This window comes from Stenella coeruleoalba (assembly GCF_951394435.1).
Source record: "Stenella coeruleoalba genome assembly, chromosome: 8".
Lineage (NCBI taxonomy): Eukaryota > Metazoa > Chordata > Mammalia > Artiodactyla > Delphinidae > Stenella > Stenella coeruleoalba.
In genome coordinates this window covers 65477614-65497081 of record NC_137154.1, presented here as the reverse complement: position 1 = coordinate 65497081, position 19468 = coordinate 65477614, and the positions used below count along the sequence as shown (strand labels likewise).

General features: G+C 37.5%; 1 protein-coding gene across 1 annotated transcript in view; it reads right to left on the bottom strand.

Annotated features, from left to right (window-relative positions):
• The window catches only part of TYR (tyrosinase), a gene marked incomplete at its 3' end in the record, with an annotated part of 110286 nt that overhangs the window by 82706 nt on the left and 8112 nt on the right, over nucleotides 1–19468 (bottom strand). Inside the window, exon 2 of the mRNA XM_079929657.1 lies at nucleotides 11129–11345. Coding sequence (XP_079785783.1) covers nucleotides 11129–11345 — 217 coding nt within the window. The remainder of the gene's footprint in view (nucleotides 1–11128; nucleotides 11346–19468) is intronic.

Below are 19468 nucleotides of genomic sequence, written 5' to 3'. Positions count from 1 at the left end.
CAACAAAGAATTAAAAAAAAAATTGAAGTTATATTATGGAGACAAACTTATTTTAGAATTTAGAATATTTTGTTACTTCTGGAATTAGTCTTTGTGATTATATAAAAAGGATTGCCAAGGAAAACTGTTGCCCCTCAGCTAATACAGGTTAAAAGGTTAGACATTCATAGACTTAAATTACCTGCTTCTCTAGCCCGACAACAATTAAAACAATACCATTTATAGTTATAATATACATTTCATCTATTGGTTAAAACCTAGAATTAATAACACTGAACCTAATACTTAGAAGGAGAGATACTCATCCTTTTGTTTTATGTTAATACTTCTAAAGAGATCTAAACCAATCCAGAAAAACAAAGTCTAGACAATTTGAAAAGCTGGACGATTGTCTCCAGTTTCACTTTACTACTTCAGTAAACCTAGTCACCCCATAGTGTTACTCTTTCAAAACCTATTTCTCAAATGTACATTATAGAATCAAATCTTTGAAAGTTTAGATTTTTCTTTCTACTATATATATATTTAATCAACTGTGAAATATAATACAGCTATTTCCTACAAAGTTTGCTACCTAAAGAAATTGTATTAAATTATATTGTATAATTTCTGTCTTCCTGAATGCCATCTTCCAATTTTCTTAATCTCAGACTCTGAAAATTCCTCTCATGCTGCTTATGAAACAGTTACTATCTTGAATGAGAGTGTTTTGAAAATCTTATAAAGTATAAGCTGTCTTAATGTACAATTTACTTGGATTAGTAGCAACTTGCCCACATGCTTGTCTGTGTTTTGGATGCATATTTTGGTAAAGTGCCTGATATAGAATAAGTCATGATATTTGCTGTTTTTGTGTGCTATTGCCAAGACACGACTTGTAAACACTAGCAGAATTTCTGATGCAAATGACAGTGTCATTTGGAAAGACTTCCAAGTTGCTATCTTTGCAGTTTATAGATAAAGTTATATATGCATATTGTATATGTAATATGTATATGTTTAATATATAGACATATGTATACATATATATAACATGTATATGTTTAATATATGTATACATTATTTTTAATTATTTAATTACTTTAAATTAATTGCACATATATACATGCAATTAAAAACTTTTGCTCTGTGAAGGATTCTGTTAGGAGAATAAAAGTACAAGCTACAGACTGGGAGAAAATATTTATAAATCATATATGTGACCAAAGAATTTGTATCTAAAATATGTAAAGAACTCTCAAAACTCAACAGTAAAAAAAACTAAATCCAATTAGAAAATGGGCAAAAGATATGAAGAGGCATTTCATCAAAAAAGACATACAGATAGCATGGCAACTAAGCAAATGAAAAGATGTTTAACATCACTAGCTGTTAGGGAAAATCAGATTAAGTCCATCGTGAGATATCACTGTATACCTATTAGAACAGCTAAAATACAAAGTAGTGAGAATACCAAATGCTGCTGAAGATGCTGAGGAACTGGGTTTCTCGTACATTGTTGATAGGAATGTAAGATTGTACAGCCACTCTGGGAAATAGTTTAGCAGTTTCTTAAAAAACTAAACATATACTTACCATACAAGCCAGCCATCGCTCTTCTGGACATTTGTGTTGGAGAAATAAAAACTTGTGTCCACACAAAAATCTGTATATGATAGTTTGCAGCTGCTTTATTTGTAGTAGCCCCAAACTGGAAACAACCAAAAGGTCCTTCAATAGGTGATAGTTAAACAAGCTGTGGTATATTGAACACAGAATACTACTAGGCAATAGAAAGGGGTAGACTGTTGATACAGGCAACAACTGGGATAGGTCTCAAGGGCATTATGCCCCTGAAAAAAGCCAGTCTCCTAAGGTCCTATACTCTATGATTCTGTTTAACATTTTCAAAATGACAGAATTATAGAGATAGATAATAGTGCTTGCTAGGGGTTAGGGATGGTAGGAGAATGGGGGCAGATGTGACTCTAAAGAGGTAGCACAAGGGAAATCTTCCTGGTGATGGAATAGTTCTGTGTCGTGATTGTCGTGATGGTTACCTGAATCTACAGATGTGATAAAATGACATTGAATTTGGGACTTCCCTGGCGGTCTGGTGAGTAAGACTCCACGCTCCCAATGCAGGGGGCCCAGGTTCAATCCCTGGTGGGGGAAGTAGATCCCTCATGCCGCAACCAAGAGTCTGCATGCCACAACTAAAGATCCTGTGTACCGCAACTGAGACCAAGTGCAGCCAAAAAATAAATAAATAAATGAAAGAAAAGGGGAGAAAGCAAAACAAACAAACAAAAAAACTCACAAGTTAAAAAAACAATGACATAGAATTTCCAGACATATGTATCAATATTAACTTCCTGGTTTTGATATTGTACTATAATGATGTAAAATGTACCCATTGGAGGAAACTGGGTGAAGGGTACCTAGGAAGTTTCTGTACTTCTGCAACTTCCTGTATAATTATTTTAACACAAAAAGTATTTTTAAAATCCTCCCAGAGTTATGTAGAATCCATAGACTATATATTAGTTATTCTTAACAAGGTAAAAAACATTGTTTTAATGAATTTATGCCCTAAAATGCATATTAAGAGCCTGGGTTCTGGTGTCAAGTAGCCTTGAAACTCAGCTCTTTATTTAGCAGCCATAAGTCATGAAAAATAACTTATTGTCTCCAAGTCTCAATTTCCTTTCCTGTTAAAATATAATCATGGTAATAATAATAATACCTACCCTGTGGCATCTTTACAAAGATTAGAATGAATAATATAAGTATTGCTCTTAGCACAGTGTCTGACATCTAAATATACCTCAATAAATGGGAGTTGAAATTTAAAAAAAAAAAAAGAAATTACCACTAGTTAAGTTTTGGTAGAGAAAGAAAAAGCAGATCCAGAATTATCAGAGGATATTTTTAAAAATACTGCTCCTATTCCAATTTTATATGTGTGAAGATGTATTTTCTTCAAGTTCTTCAATCAAACCCCATATCATAATATGTTGAGGATAGAAGCAGACATAGAATCCAGATCTCTTCTTTTTGCAAATATATAAATCAGTGCCATGCCATTTACTAGTTTTTGAAAATATATTGTAATTATGTTATCTACACTAGCATGTAATGATTAATATTTATAATTTTAATGAATCAATAAATACTTTCAAATCTTCTCAGATTTAGTTTTAAAAATGCTAAGTAGCCATCAATATAACTCACATAAATAAAAGCTTTGTAGAGTTCTCCATATATTCTAAGAGTTGTAAATAGATACTGAAACCAAAATATCTTATTGAACAGATCAATTGCTGTAGAAGATTATAAAGCAGTCCTATGTATACATGAGACATAGGCAATTTGTCTTTGGTTCCTGAAGTCTCTCAACTCATATTTGTTAAGTGAATAAATACATAAAATAGAATTCTGCTTTTTCTTTGCAGTGTTTATTGCTAATGAGTGGTGGCATTTTCACCAAGATTTGTCCCAACGAAGTGAAAACTCCAAAGCCCAAATGCCTGACTCTATATTTACAAGAGGTACGTTATTAATTTGCTCCTTAAAGATCTTCTAGGACCTTAAGTTGAATTATTGGAAAATGATATTATCCCTTAGCAAACAACCATTTTCCACAGCCGTGAATTCAAATGATGAAAAAGTGAATGAAAGCTGTCTATTATGAGTAAATACACATCATGAAGACTAGTAACCTATGCCAAATTATAAGGGAAGTTGGGATGACTATTGAAGATTGCAGAGAAGACAGGGGTGGGGGAAAAGAGAAACATATCTTGCATATATAGTAGGAGCTAGGTATGCATACATCCTCACAGTAGCCTAAATATGTAATTATTAAATACATTTTTAAATGAGGGAGAAGATACTCATAATGTTAGAATTGATGCTCAAATATATTACTATATGCCTTCAAAATTAGTATTTCAATCCACTTTAAAATGTCCTGTCCCAACATGGGATGTTTTTCATCTCTCTTTCTCTAGTGTTGCTTTCTAAAGTGGTGTTTGCCAGTACATAATACCAGCACCTTCTAATTCATAACGCAGCTGACATGTGTCTTAAATAAATTACTTTACTTTCGCAACATTCACATTTGGCAAGAACAATTTGCATGCCAGTACAACTGGTAGAAGCGGGAAGAATTGGAAGAGTCGTTTAAAAATGTATAAATACATGGGGACTGACCATTTTGTTTTTTACAGAGAGAGCTCCAGGGTATATTACTAACACATTTGTTGCTAAAAGTTTACTGAGTATCAAGCAATAATATCCCCAAATTTAAACTACTTATTCTGTGTTTAAGGGTTTTTTTTTCTGAAAAAATATACAACCGTGAGTTTCTACCACACAGATGTCTGAACAATGTCAATGGGTCTAAAAAAATTGTTTCTGCAAAAAAATTAAAATGCTCCCTAATGCTCAAACGTCATAGTTTCTAGCAGGCTCTCACTGCACCCTGACTAGAGAGCTTCTAATGACCAGATAAAATGAATGTATTCTCGTCTTGCCACCCTTCAGCTTTGGGAAGCAAAGCACTGATTAAGAATTTAAAAGGCATTTGTATATATAGGAATTAAGCTTGACTTGTTTTTTGTGAACCTAACACATAAGTATTAACTCATCCCTGAGAGCAGCTTCTTCCCTAGAATCTTAAAAAACATGCTTGCATATCCACAAAGCCTTCTCCATAATATAGCACTCCGTATTATTTCAGGCTTTTAAAAAAGGTAACATTATCTCCTAGTAAAAGAATCACAATTCAAAGCAAACCCACTTGGAAAATAATATGCAGGACACTTGTTCGAATTTCTTACATGTAATAGGAAGGGTCCTATTTGCCCTAAGAACTTGGAGTAAAGAGAAAAAAATGTTATTCTTCAAGTCAAATGAGTTGAATCAGTTCGTTCAACTAGAAGAAGACAGGTTGTCTCCTAAACTCATTAGAATAACTACTTCACTGAAGATGGTGCATCAGCTTAATCAGTGAATATTAAATATCTCAAGACTGTTGTGAGGATTAAGTAATAAGACACGTTGGAAATGAGAATGTCTAGCACATAGAGGTTTGTATTGTTATTATTATAATCAGGATCATTGCCTGTTCAGAATATCAACAAGGTTGGCAAGGTGATAATTCTGGGGAGTTAAGTAATCCGGGCTCAGAAAGGTTCTCATGATCTGGATGAACTCTTTCTAAAACCCTCCACCTCATTCTGCGTCAGTGTACACCAAACTATACCAAGCTACTCAGCTTTCTGATTCTCTTAGAATTGGTAAAGAAGGTGTGCAGGGAGGCCTTGAGCCTTCCCATCACTAGAATGTCTCACCTCACTTAAACAATCTCCTTAGCATTCTGGTTTATACAACAGTTGTCAATGTAATTTATCTTTGAGTTTGTGTGACCATTTCTGGATATGCCAAGAAAGTCCATTTCTTAGGCAGGAAGACTGGAGACTAGATCATCCTTTGAGACGTCATTGTGCCTGGCCACTGGCCTTTCTCTTCAAGTATGCATACTGTTACCTTAAGACTTCATTCAAAATTTCAAAACCCCTATTAACTTTCATGAAAGCCCAGAGCTCATTTACCCATTTTCTAGACTGCTCCTCAAGAAATTCTGGCAAATGAGGAGGTAAGATACTGCCCAGGTAGTCACAATAAAATAGAAAGCGTGAAAGGGCTGCATGAAAAAACGTTCTAGAGAATCATAACAGATGGATTTTTTTAGAAGAGCTGTTATATAAACTAGATTTTTTAGTGGTGTATACTTAAGAGGACAAAACAAGGACCAGTTATTAGAAGTCAGTGGAAGACATTTCATAATCCTCCTCAAAGTGATGCTTACCTTTCTGCCTCCTATGTAGTCATCAAGAGTTTCTGATACTCCATACTCTAGAGTCTAGAAGAGTTTCTGTACTCTAACCAACTCATGTTCATCTCATTCTCCCTGCCTTGGATAAAGCCCTCACCATTCATGATCCTCCCACAGCTCATTAATTAGTCTTTCTGCATTCTGCTAAGGGCACTAGATTCACATCTTTCTGAATCATAGATAGAATCACATCAAGTTCCTGCTTAAAAACCCCTCTTGACTCCCATTGTCTATAGCAGTGTTTCACACAAGGTATTTAGACATGTTCTTGAAGATATGAACATTAGATCATGACTTTTAAACTTTGGGTTTTCAAACATATCTCTTCTACAGGGAAGATATGAATGGCATTTACAAATAATAAATGTTAGTTTCTTAATTCCCTAGGGATCTGTGGACATATTCTTAGGAGCCTATTTTTTCCCTCTCTGGAGAAGATTTAGAAACATGGGTATTCACGGCATATTCTAAACCTTCTGTACCTCTTTGTTATTTCCCATTACAAACTTAATATTCTAGCCATATACATTTTCTCATTTTGTTGTATCTAATCTTATGCTTTCAATACTTCTATTCCACTGCATATGTTATTCCCACAGCTAGAAGTGCCCTTCCTTCTCTGCTCTTCTTGGTGAGAAATTATTGCTATTTCAAGATCCGGTTCCAATTTCTCCAGGTTGGGAGATGTTTCTGGTTTAGTTCTGGGTTCCTGCCTCATTTTTTATTGAGCATCATATTGTGTTTTCCTTATGGGTTTGTGTGATGTTTTCTCACTAGCTGGTGAGCTCCTCAAGGTCAGAAACTGTGTAGTAGTCATCTTTTCATGTCTTTGGACTTTTATAATTTCACAGAGTACCAGGTTCATGGAGGACTCTTTAAGTTGAATGCAATTAGATTTTGTCTTAACCTAAAGAACATCCTGTTCTCCCTTATGAGGTAGGTTGATCTCTGTTCTTGGAAGACCACATAGTGGTACTATTATAGTGGGCATCTCAGCAAAATGAGAGATGTTGAACTGAATACATTGAGAAATGTCTTCCAACTATATGTTCCATGGTTCTAAGTTGCACTGTGCTTGGGGCTGAGAACATACCATTAAATTAGAGTCGTTCCTTGTTCCTGCACCTTCTTCTGTTTTAGGTATCAGGAGCTGCCTTTGCTCTTGACTCCTTGCTTCTGGGAATTCACTCTGAAAAGCAGTACTTTTACCTTCAGAAATGCTCCCTCCCTGGGTCTGTCTCAAGAAAGTTCCTCTTCTGTCTTTCCTCCTCCCTATATTTTTCTCTGCACCTAGCACATCATGATTTATTTTCTCAGGATGCAGTCTATACTTAGTTTGTAAGCTAATTGTCAGAAAAATTAATGACTGATAACTGAGTTGTCAAAAACTAATTCCAGTTTAACATAATAATAGCTGCCATTTTTTGAAGAAATGTTATATGCTCCTTACATATATTATATTATTTAATCCTTACATGAGCCCTCTAAGTTATTACTCTTATCTACATTTTCCAGATGATGAAATTAAGGCCCTGAGAGTTAAATAGCTTACTGAAGGTAACAGATCTAGGAAGTGGTAGAGCCTAGATCAAATCCCAGTCAGTCTGATTGCCTTTAACCACTTCCCTAAACTGCCAGCCCACCCCATTCCCCAATACCCACAGCAGTACAATTTTTGCATTATCATTATTATAAAGTGTGAAATACGGGACACCATGGGTAGTCAGAGATTTGCACATGAGAAGATTCTTCTTTGAATCGAATAGCCCATACTCCACAGGGACCACTTAATCAGAAGACTACCTTTTATAATGCATACTAATTCTTCTTTGCTTTATGTGTCTCTTTCACACAATTCATAAATCACACATTTTCAATCTTTACTTCAGCATTTAAATCCAAGAGGAAAGCTGAGGTTACATAAATAACTTCCGTAGACAAAAATGCAACAGTTCCTCCATCCCAGGACTGGCTGTGGGAATTTGTTGTATGGGAAATACATCAAATACTTCTCATGAGACCCAAAAGAAAAAAGGGCAGCAATAACTGTGAGGTTCAATCAAAACTAACAATTCAATTCCACCTGCATTTATTGAGAGAAGAGAGTGCAGTGTTTGCCAGTGGCTTTGGGCAGTGTAGGTACAAGGTGAGTCTAGAATATTTTGTTGTACCAGAAAAAAAGAAAGAGCTAAAAAATGATAGGGTCATGAAACAGAGACATAAGAATTGGCTTGAAGGTGTGCACAATGGTGAAATCTGGGACCGTTTTTGTACAGTGGGGAATCTGGTCCACACGTAAAACAGGTGATCAAGTTAGCATCACCAAAGTGACACAGAGGGTCATCGTGTGCCTTCCGATGTTAAATGCTCTTAGAAAGACATGAAACCTCTTCTGTAAAATTCTGGCTAAGAATACATTACCTGGATCCATTCTACTAAAAATTCTATTAAAAACAGGAGCATTCTGTTAAAAATGGGGGGAATGTATTCTCCAAAAATGTGAATCTCGTCAGAAAAAGAAAGGCTGTGGAAATATTTCACATTAAAAGAAGGCTAAGGAGAAATGGCAACTAAATGCCATCTGACCCTAGACTGGACTCTTTTACAGAGAAGAAAATGCTGTAAAGGATATTATTAGTGTATTGAAAAAAATGCAATATAAACAGTAAATTAGATTAAAGCATTACACCTATATAGAATTTACTGAAGTTGATAACTGTTCTGTGGTTATGTAAAAGAATATTTTTGTTCTTGGGAAAAACACACTGAAATATCCAAGGGTAAAGGGTTCTGATCTATGCAATTTACCCTCAGATGGTTCAGAATGAGAGAGAGAGAAAGAAAAAAACAAGTGTAAATGGTAAGTGAATCTCGGTAGAAGGTATATGTGTGGTTTTGTACAGTTTTTATTGTTGTAATTTTTCTGTAAGCTTAAAATTATTTCTAAAGAAGAGAGTAAATAAATGTGTCCCTGATCAGGAAAAACTCTTGTTGGTGGCTCAGATCAATGTTTTCTAACATTTTGCTACCAGTAAATAGGTTTCATACAACAGGTATAGACAAACTAAGTGATGGGTTAGGTGCAACTGGAAGAGCCCTAGATATTATTTATGTTTTCATTTATCAAACACATATTGAACACCTATTGTGTGCCAGATAATGTGCTATCATGTCTTTTCTCTCTTTCTCAAGAAAGCATACTAGACTATGAGTAAATAAGAATAGCTTATTGGAAAAAAATAATTCACAGATATAACTTATTAGTATTCACAAATTATTGACAATTAATGTGATGTCCTCTACTGACTCTGTGCATTAGAAACTCATTTGAAAGCCACTGGCTGAGTTGACATGGCTCAAGCCAGTTTTCTTTAACTTGAGGCCCAGAGAAGTGAGGCTCCCCTACCTTCTTTCTGTGATCAGCCCATGTTCCTTAATAACAAAGTTTATGCTTTCTCACTGTTAGAAAATCTGCCTGAATAACCTGTAATGTACTATATATAATTCCCTTAAGGATGGAGCCCCACTTTATAATGTCATTAAGTCAGCATCTGGAATCCTGCTATTAACCCCTGCACAGTCCAACAGGATGCCCAATGCACCCACGTGGTGAACACCAACTTGTCTGTGTGCCTTCGTCTTAGTCTGTAGGCTCAGAGACTCCTGGGCACCAGGCATTGCCTTCTCTTGTTATATTATTGAAGGACTAGCTTGATATTTTCAACCTTCAAGAAACGCTCAACTCACTCAGGGTCATCAGAGTACAATGGAAAGGACTCTTGGATTTTGGCACTTGCCAAATCTAGAAACAGATTTAGCTCTGCCACTTACCGAATGGGTGGTAGCCAAATTACTGATATCTCTGATCCTGTTTCCTCTCTTTAAATTAGAAATAATGATGCTATCTTCCTCAGAGGATGGTTGTAAGAATTAAGTGAGATGGTACTATACAGAATCTTTGGCACAGTGCCTTGCAGATAGAGATTACTTGGAAAACGTTAATTACTAATATTATTTAAGGAAAATAAACACAATTTTTATTCTAATAGCTGCGCCGAGGTTCCTCTTTAGGGTGACATTCTCCTTGTTTAAATTGCTTCTGAGGTAGAGCAAGGCCCTAAGAACTTCTGGATTAGAAAAATATAAGGAAATGAAAGAGACAGAGACACTATTCTGCACAGCTGAGCAACAGAAATTAGAGGACAAAGCAACAATCACAATGACAAGAAACAAAAAAAAAAAGTTAAGGAGGAAGAAATAAGAAAAGAGAAAGTTTTGTCTCCATGGTAGGGTGCCAAAGAGTTTTTAGGAGGTGGAATGTCTAGTGTTAAATTTTGAGTTATCTGCCTTGCCAGAATTGGTCCCCTATGTCTCCCCAGAACTCAGATTAAATCTGTAACTTGAGTGAATATTCCTATTTTTTGTTTGTTTGTAGGTTTGTTTCCATAACGAAAATTGAGATGGCAGAGATGGGTTTCATGACTCAGTCAGCACTGAGCAGAGAAGAATGAACAGATGCTGAAGGGAAGATGCAAGCAAAGTTGAGAGCTTTTCAGGAAAAGTAGGTAGGCCTTAGAAGAGACTATGATAAGGAATCTCTGACGAAACACAGAAATCTTGAGGGATAACGGGACGGGGCCTTAACCTTACATGGGATTTTACCCTTATTATAGTTAAAAGAACAGACTTGTCTCAAAGAGGCTAGCATTCAGAATATTCTATTTTTTCTTTTCTTTTCTTTATTTATTTTTTTACTAGCTCACCTGTTTACTGTAAAAGGATATAACTCAGGAACAGCCAGATGGAAGAGATGCAGAGGGCAAGCTGCAAGCTACGGAATATTTTAAACTAGATAAAAATACTAAAAGTTAGAAAAATATTATAGGTCCACAGTCCTATAATTCCAAAATACAAAAAGGTCAAAAAATGTATTATTTTGTTTGGCACCAATATTTTTTTAGTGGAAAACCTGACTTTATTCTCCATTAGGCTGCCTCTTGTCTCAATTTATTGACCTGGTGGGTACTTTCATACATTTTGCTGAAGAGTTATTCATGTTTCAGATTATGTGTGCCCCCCATACTCTCCTAGGGTTATTGGCCATATATGTACACATGCCACATGCCCTACTCAACTCAGAAAATTCTGAATTCTCAAACACTTCTGGACCCAGGATTTTGGATAAGAGATTATAAACATGAATTCAGAAAAAAAGAAAATTTAAATGAGTGGAAAAAAGGAGATTACCTTCCAGTGTATTTCTAAAGCTGAAGTTGGCAGCTTTATCCATGGAACCTGATTCATACTGGGTCAAACTCAGGCAAAATTCCACATCAGCAGAGGAGGGGAGCCTTGGAGTCCTGGCTTTGTCGTGATTTCCAGGATTGCGCAGTATCGGTCCCTCAGACGTCCCATTGCATAAAGTGTGACGGCTGTTGTACTCCTCCAATTGGCTGCAGATGACCTGCACAAAACGCCTTTATGTTAAAGGGGTGTTGTCTCCACCTCTAAGTCAAAGGGGGAAGGTAGGGAGGTTGAGGTTCCTGATTACCATATTTGGATTTCTAATTACCAGGAGATCAATGTTTTAAAGTAAATTATTGAAGGAAACAGCTTTCTGAGGGTTGCAGAATAACCCATGAATGTTACAATTCAGAACAGAGTTCTAGTCTTGAATCTACCACTTGAGAAAATAAATTAAATACCATAGGTCTCCCCTGTATCGGACGGCGGGGAAGATGGCGGAAGAGTAAGACGCGAGATCACCTTCCTCCCCACAGATACATCAGAAATACATCTAACCGTGGAACAACTCCTACAGAACACCTACTGAACGCTGGCAGAAGACCTCAGACCTCCCAAAAGGCAAGTAACTCCCCACATACCTGGGTAGGGCAAAAGAAAAAAGAATAAACAGAGACAAAAGAATAGGGATGGGGCCTGCACCAGTGGAAGGGAGCTGTTAAGGAGGAAAGGTTTCCACACACTAGGAAGCCCCTTCGCGGGCGGAGACCACGGGTGGCGGAGGCGGAAGCTTCGGTGCCGCGGGGGAGAGCACAGCAACAGGCGTGCGGAGGGCAAAGTGGAGAGATTCCCGCACAGAGGATCGGTGCGGACCAGCACTCACCACCCCACAAGGCTTGTCTGCTTACCCGCCGGGGCGGGCGGGGCTGGGAGCTGAGGCTCGGGCTTCGGTTGGAGTGCCAGGAGAGGATTGGGGTTGGTGGCGTAAGCACAGCCTGAAGGGGTTAGTGCGCCACGTCTAGCCAGGAGGGAGTCCGGAAAAGGTCTGGAGCTGCCGAAGAGGCAAGAGACTTTGTCTTCGCTCTTTGTTTCCTGGTGTGCGAGGAGACAGGATTAAGAGCGCTGCTTTAAGGAGCTCCACAGATGGGCGCGAGCCGCGGCTAACAGCGCGGACCCCAGAGGCGGACATGAGACGCTAAGGCTGCTGCTGCCGCCACCAAGAAGCCTGTGTGCGAGCACAGGTCACTATCCACACCTCCCCTCCCGGGAGCCTGTGCAGCCCGCCACTGCCAGGGTACCAGGATCCAGAGACAACTTCCCCGGGAGAACGCACGGCGCGCCTCAGGCTGGTGCAACGTCATGCCGGCCTCTGCCACCGCAGGCTCGCCCCGCATTGTGCCTCTCCCTCCCCGCGGCCTGAGTGAGCCAGAGCCTCCGAATCAGCGGCTTCTTTAACCCGTCCTGTCTGAGCGAAGAACAGACGCCCTCCAGCGACCTACACGCAGAGGCGGGGCCAATTCCAAAGCTGAGTCCCGGGAGCTGGGCGAACAAAGAAGAGAAAGGGAAATCTCTCCCAGCAGCATCAGAAGCAGTGGATTAAAGCTCCACAATCAACTTGGTGTACCCTGCATCTGTGGAATACCTGAATAGACAACGAATCATCCCAAATTGAGGAGGTGGACTTTGAGAGCAAGATTTATTATTTTTTCCCCTTTTCCTCTTTTTGTGAGTGTGTATATGTACGATTCTGTGTGAGATTTTGTCTGTATAGCTTTGCTTTCACCATTTGTCCTAGGGTTGTATCCATCCTATTTTTTTTTTTTTTTTTTTTTTTACTATTTGAAAATTTTTTTTCTTAATTATTTTTTATTTTAATAACTATTTTATTTTATTTTATCCTCTTTCTTTCTTTCTACTTTTTCTCCCTTTTATTCTGAGCCGTGTGGATGAAAGGCTCTTGGTGCTCCAGCCAGGAGTCAGTGCTGTGCCTCTGAGGTGGGAGAGCCAACTTCAGGACACTGGTCCACAAGAGACCTCCCAGCTCCATGTAATATCAACTGGTGAAAATCTCCCAGGGATCTCCATCACAACACCAACACCCAGCTTCACTCACCGACCAGCAAGCTACAGTGCTGAACACCCTATGCCAAACAACTAGCAAGACAGGAACACAACCCCACCCATTAGCAAAAAGGCTGCCTAAAATCATGATAAGTCCACAGACATCTCAAAACACACCACCAGACGTGGACCTGCCCACCAGAAAGACATGATCCAGCCTCACCCACTAGAACACAGGCACTAGTCCCCTCCACCATGAAGCCTACAAAACCCACTGAACCAACTTTAGCCACTGGGGACACATACCAAAAACAATGGGAACTACGAACCTGCAGCCTGCAAAAAGGAGACACCAAACACAGTAAGATAAGCAAAATGAGAAGACAGAAAAACACAGAGCAGATGAAGGAGCAAGATAAAAACCCACCAGACCTAACAAATGAAGAGGAAATAGGCAGTCTACCTGATAAAGACTTCAGAATAATGATAGTAAAGATGATCCAAGATCTTGGAAATAGAATAGACAAAATGCAAGAAACATTTAACAAGTACCTAGAAGAACTAAAGAGGACACAGGCAACGATGGACAACACAATAAATGAAATTAAAAATACTCTAGATGGGATCAACAGCAAAATAACTGAGGCAGAAGAACGGATAAGTGACCCGGAAGATAAAATAGTGGAAATAACTACTGCAGAGCAGAATAAAGAAAAAGAGTGAAAAGAACTGAGTACAGTCTCAGAGACCTCTGGGACAACATTAAATGTACCAACATTCGAATCATAGGGGTTCCAGAAGAAGAAGAGAAAAAGAAAGGGACTGAAAAAAGATTTGAAGAGATTATAGTTGAAAACTTCCCTAATATGGGAAAGGAAATAGTTAATGAAGTCCAGGAAGCACAGATAGTCCCATACAGGGTAAATCCAAGGAGAAACATGCCAAGACACATAGTAATCAAACTGTCAAAAATTAAATACAAAGAAAACATATTAAAAGCAGCAAGGGAAAAACAACAAATAACACACAAGGGAATCCTCATAAGGTTAACAGCTGATCTTTTAGCAGAAACTCTGCAAGCCGGAAGAGACTGGCAGGACATATTTAAAGTGATGAAGGAGAAAAACCTACAACCAAGATTACTCTACCCAGCAAGGATCTCATTCAGATTTCATGGAGAAATTAAAACCTTTACAGACAAGCAAAAGCTGAGAGAGTTCAGCACCACCAAACCAGCTTTAGAACAAGTGCTAAAGGACCTTCTCTAGGCAAGAAACACAAGAGAAGGAAAAGACCTACAATAACAAACCCAAAACAATTAAGAAAATGGGAATAGGAACATACATATCAATAATTACCTTAAATGTAAATGGATTAAATGCTCCCACCAAAAGACACAGACTGGCTGAATGGATACAAAAACAAGACCCATATATATGCTGTCGACAAGTGACCCACTTCAGACCTAGAGAAGCATACAGACTGAAAGTGAGGGGATAGAAAAAGATATTCCATGCAAATGGAAACCAAAAGAAAGCTGGAGTAGCAATTCTCATATCAGACAAAATACACTTTAAAATAAAGACTATTAGAAGAGACAAAGAAAGACACTACATAATGATCAAGGGATCGATCCAAGAAGAAGATATAACAATTGTAAATATTTATGCACCCAACATAGGAGCACCTCAATACATAAGGCAAATATAACAGCCATAAAAGGGGAAATTGACCATAACACATTCATAGTAGGGGACTTTAACACCCCACTTTCACCAATGGACAGATCATCCAAAATGAAAATAAATAAGGAAACACAACCTTTAAATGATACATTAAACAAGATGGACTTAATTGATATTTATAGGACATTCCATCCCAGAACAACAGAATACACATTTTTCTCAAGTGCTCATGGAACATTCTCTAGGATAGATCATATCTTGGGTCACAAATCAAGCCTTGGTAAATTTAAGAAAATTGAAATTGTTTCAAGTATCTTTTCCGACCACAATGCTATGAGACTAGATATCAATTACAGGAAAAGCTCTGTAAAAAATACAAACACATGGAGGCTAAACAATACACGACTTAATAACGAAGTGATCACTGAAGAAATCGAATACGAAATCAAAAACTGCCTAGAAACAAATGACAATGGAGACACGACGACCAAAACCTATGGGATGCAACAAAAGCAGTTCTAAGAGGGAAGTTTATAGCAATACAATCCTACCTTAAGAAACAGGAAACATCTCGAATAATCAACCTAACCTTGCACCTAAAGCAATTAGAGAAAGAAGTACAGAAAAACAGCAAAGTTAGCAGAAGGAAATAAATCATAAAAATCAGATCAGAAATAAATGAAAAAGAAGTGAAGGAAATGATAGCAAAGATCAACAAAACTAAAAGCTGGTTCTTTGAGAAGTTGAAAATAATTGATAAACCATTAGCCTGACTCATCAAGAAAAAAAGGGAGAAGACTCAAATCAATAGAATTAGAAATGAAAAATGAGAAGTAACAACTGACACTGCAGAAATACAAAAGATCATGAGAGATTACTACAAGCAATTCTATGCCAATAAAATGGACAACGGGGAAGAAATGGACAAATTCTTCAAAATGCACAATGTGCCAATGCTGAATCAGGAAGATATAGAAAATATGAACAGACCAATCACAAGCACTGAAATTGAAACTGTGATTTAAAATCTTCCACAAACAAAAGCCCAGGACCAGATGGCTTCACAGGAGAATTCTATCAAACATTTAGAGAAGAGTTAACACCTATCCTTCTCAAACTCGTGCAAAATATAGCAGAGGGAGGAACACTCCCAAACTCCTTCTACGAGGCCACCATCACCCTGATAACAAAACCAGAGAAGAATGTCACAAAGAAAGAAAACTATAGGCCAATATCACTAATGAACATAGATGCAAAAATCCTCAACAAAATACTAGCAAGCAGAATCCAACAGCACATTAAGAGGATCATACACCATGATCAAGTGGGGTTTATTCCAGGAATGCAAGGATTCTTCAATATATGCAAATCAATCAATGTGATACACCATATTAACAAATTGAAGGAGAAAAACCATATGGTAATCTCAATAGATGCAGAGAAAGCTTTCAACAAAATTCAACACCCATTTATGATAAAAACCTTGCAGAAAGTAGGCATAGAGGGAACTTTCTTCAACATATTAAAGGCCATATATGACAAACCCACAGCCAACATCATCCTCAATGGTGAAAAACTGAAAGCATTTCCACTAAGATCAGGAACAAGACAAAGTTGCCCACTCTCAGCACTCTTATTCAACATACTTTTGGAAGTTTTAGCCACAGCAATCAGAGAAGAAAAGGAAATAAAAGGAATCCAAATCAGAAAAGAAGAAGTAAAGCTGTCACTGTTTGCAGATGACATGATACTATACATAGAGAATCCTAAAGATCCTACCAGCAAACTACTAGAGCTTATGAATGAATTTGGTAAAGTAGCAGGATACAAAATTACTGCACGGAAATCTCTGGCCTTCCTATACACTAATGATGAAAAATCTGAAAGTGAAATCAAGAAAACACTCCCGTTTACCACTGCAACAAAAAGAATAAAATATCTAGGAATAAACCTACCTAAGGAGACAAAAGACCTGTATGCAGAAAATTATAAGACACTGATGAAAGAAATTAAAGATGATACAAATAGATGGAGAGATATACCATGTTCTTGGATAGGAAGAATCAACATGGTGAAAATGATTCTACTACCCAAAGCAATCAACAGATTCAATGCAATCCCTATCAAACTACTACCAGCATTTTTCACAGACCTAGAACAAAAAATTTCACAATTTGTATGGAAACACAAAAGACCCTGAATAGCCAAAGCAATCTTGAGAACGAAAAACGGAGCTGGAGGAATCAGGCTCCCTGACTTCAGACTATACTACAAACTATAGTAATCAAGACAGTATGGTACTGGCACAAAAACAGAAAGATAGATCAATGGAACAGGATAGAAAGCCCAGAGATAAACTCACGCATATATGGTCACCTTATCTTTGATAAAGGAGGCAGGAATGTACAATGGAGAAAGGACAGCCTCTTCAATAACTGGTGCTGGGAAAACTGGACAGCTACATGTAAAAGTATGAGATTAGAACACTCCCTAAAACCATACACAAAAATAAGCTCAAAATGGATTAAAGACCTAAATGTAAGGCCAGAAACTATCAAACTCTTAGAGGAAAACATAGGCAGAACGCTCTATGACATAAATCACAGCAAGATCCTTTTTGACCCACCTCCTAGAGAAATGGAAATAAAAACAAAAATAAACAAATGGGACCTAATGAAACTTTAAAGCTTTTGCACAGCAAAGGAAACCATAAACAAGACCAAAAGACAACCCTCAGAATGGGAGAAAATATTTGCAAATGAAGCAACTGACAAAGGATTAATCTCCAAAATTTACAAGCAGCTCATGCAGCTCAATAACAAAAAAACAAACAATCCAATCCAAAAATGGGCAGAAGACCTAAATAGACATTTCTCCAAAGAAGATATACAGAGTGCCAACAAACACATGAAAGAATGTTCAACATCATTAATCATTAGAGAAATGCAAATCAAAACTACAATGAGATATCATCTCACACCAGTCAGAATGGCCATCATCAAAAAATCTAGAAACAATAAATGCTGGAGAGGGTGTGGAGAAAAGGGATCACTCTTGCACTGCTGGTGGGAATGTGAATTAGTACAGCCACTATGGAGAACAGTATGGAGGTTCCTTGAAAAACTACAAATAGAACTACCATATGACCCAGCAATCCCACTACTGGGCATATACCCTGAGAAAACCATAATTCAAAAAGAGTCATGTACCAAAATGTTCATTGCAGCTCTATTTACAATAGCCCGGAGATGGAAACAACCTAAGTGTCCATCATCGGATGAATGGATAAAGAAGATGTGGAACGTATATACAATGTAATATTACTCAGCCATAAAAAGAAACGAAATTGAGTTATTTGTAGTGAGGTGGATGGACCTAGAGTCTGTCATACAGAGTGAAGTAAGTCAGAAAGAGAAAGAGAAATACTGTGTGCTAACACATATATATGGAGTCTAAGAAAAAAAAATGTTATGAAGAACCTAGGGGTAACACAGGAATAAAGACACAGACCTACTAGAGAATGGACTTGAGGATATGGGGAGGGGGAAGGGTAAGCTGTGACAAAGTGAGAGAGTGTCATGGACATATATACACTACCAAACGTAAAATAGATAGCTAGTGGGAAGCTGCCGTATAGCACAGGGAGGTCAACTCGGTGGTTTGTGACCACCTGGAGGGGTGGGATAAGGAGGGTGGGAGGGAGGGAGACGCAAGAGGGAAGAGATATGGGAACATATGTATATGTATATCTGATTCACTTTGTTATAAAGCAGAAACTAACACACAATTGTAAAGCAATTATACTCCAATAAAGATGTTAAAAAAAATACCATAGGTCTCATCTAGCAAATGGGGATAACAATAACTACTTCATATAATTGTTGTCAAATATTTATTTGGTGGGAAAATTAATTTGACAATCATCTGTTAAATATCCATTGTGTGACTTTCATATGCCCTTGAAGCTAGCCATGGCCCAGAGTTTAGGTCTGTACACTCTTCTTTTATTTCTTTCTGTATCTTCTTTTTCGTCTCTGATGACCAGTTTCATAGCTTACAAGCCACTATATAAGAACTTCCTAATTCCTATCTGAAGTTCAAAAGACTCCTCTGAACTCTAACCCTGTATATCCATCTCCAATTTCATATTTCAATGTTATCTCACAGGCATCTCAAATGGAACACTTAAAAATCAAAAATTTGTTCCTTTGTAATAGCCTATAAGGGAGAAGAATCTGAATAAAAAAAGATATATAGGTATGTAAAACTGAATCACTTTGCTGTACACCTGAAACTAATACAACCTTGTAAATCAACTATACTTTAATTTAAAAAATTAAATTAAAAAAGAATTTTTAAAATAAAAAGATTAAAAAAATATTGTTCCTCTCCCTCTATTTCCTTTCACATCAACTATCCTTCAGCTTAAACCAGAAGCCCATGAATCTTCATTTTTAAGCCAGAGACTGTTATCATTTGTATTTTGTTCCCCTTTATCCTTCAGATTAAAACCATCAGCCAATCTTGTCAATTCTGCCTCCAGAATACATCTTGTATCTTTATTTGTTTACAAATTCTGTGATCCAACTGCTGAAGT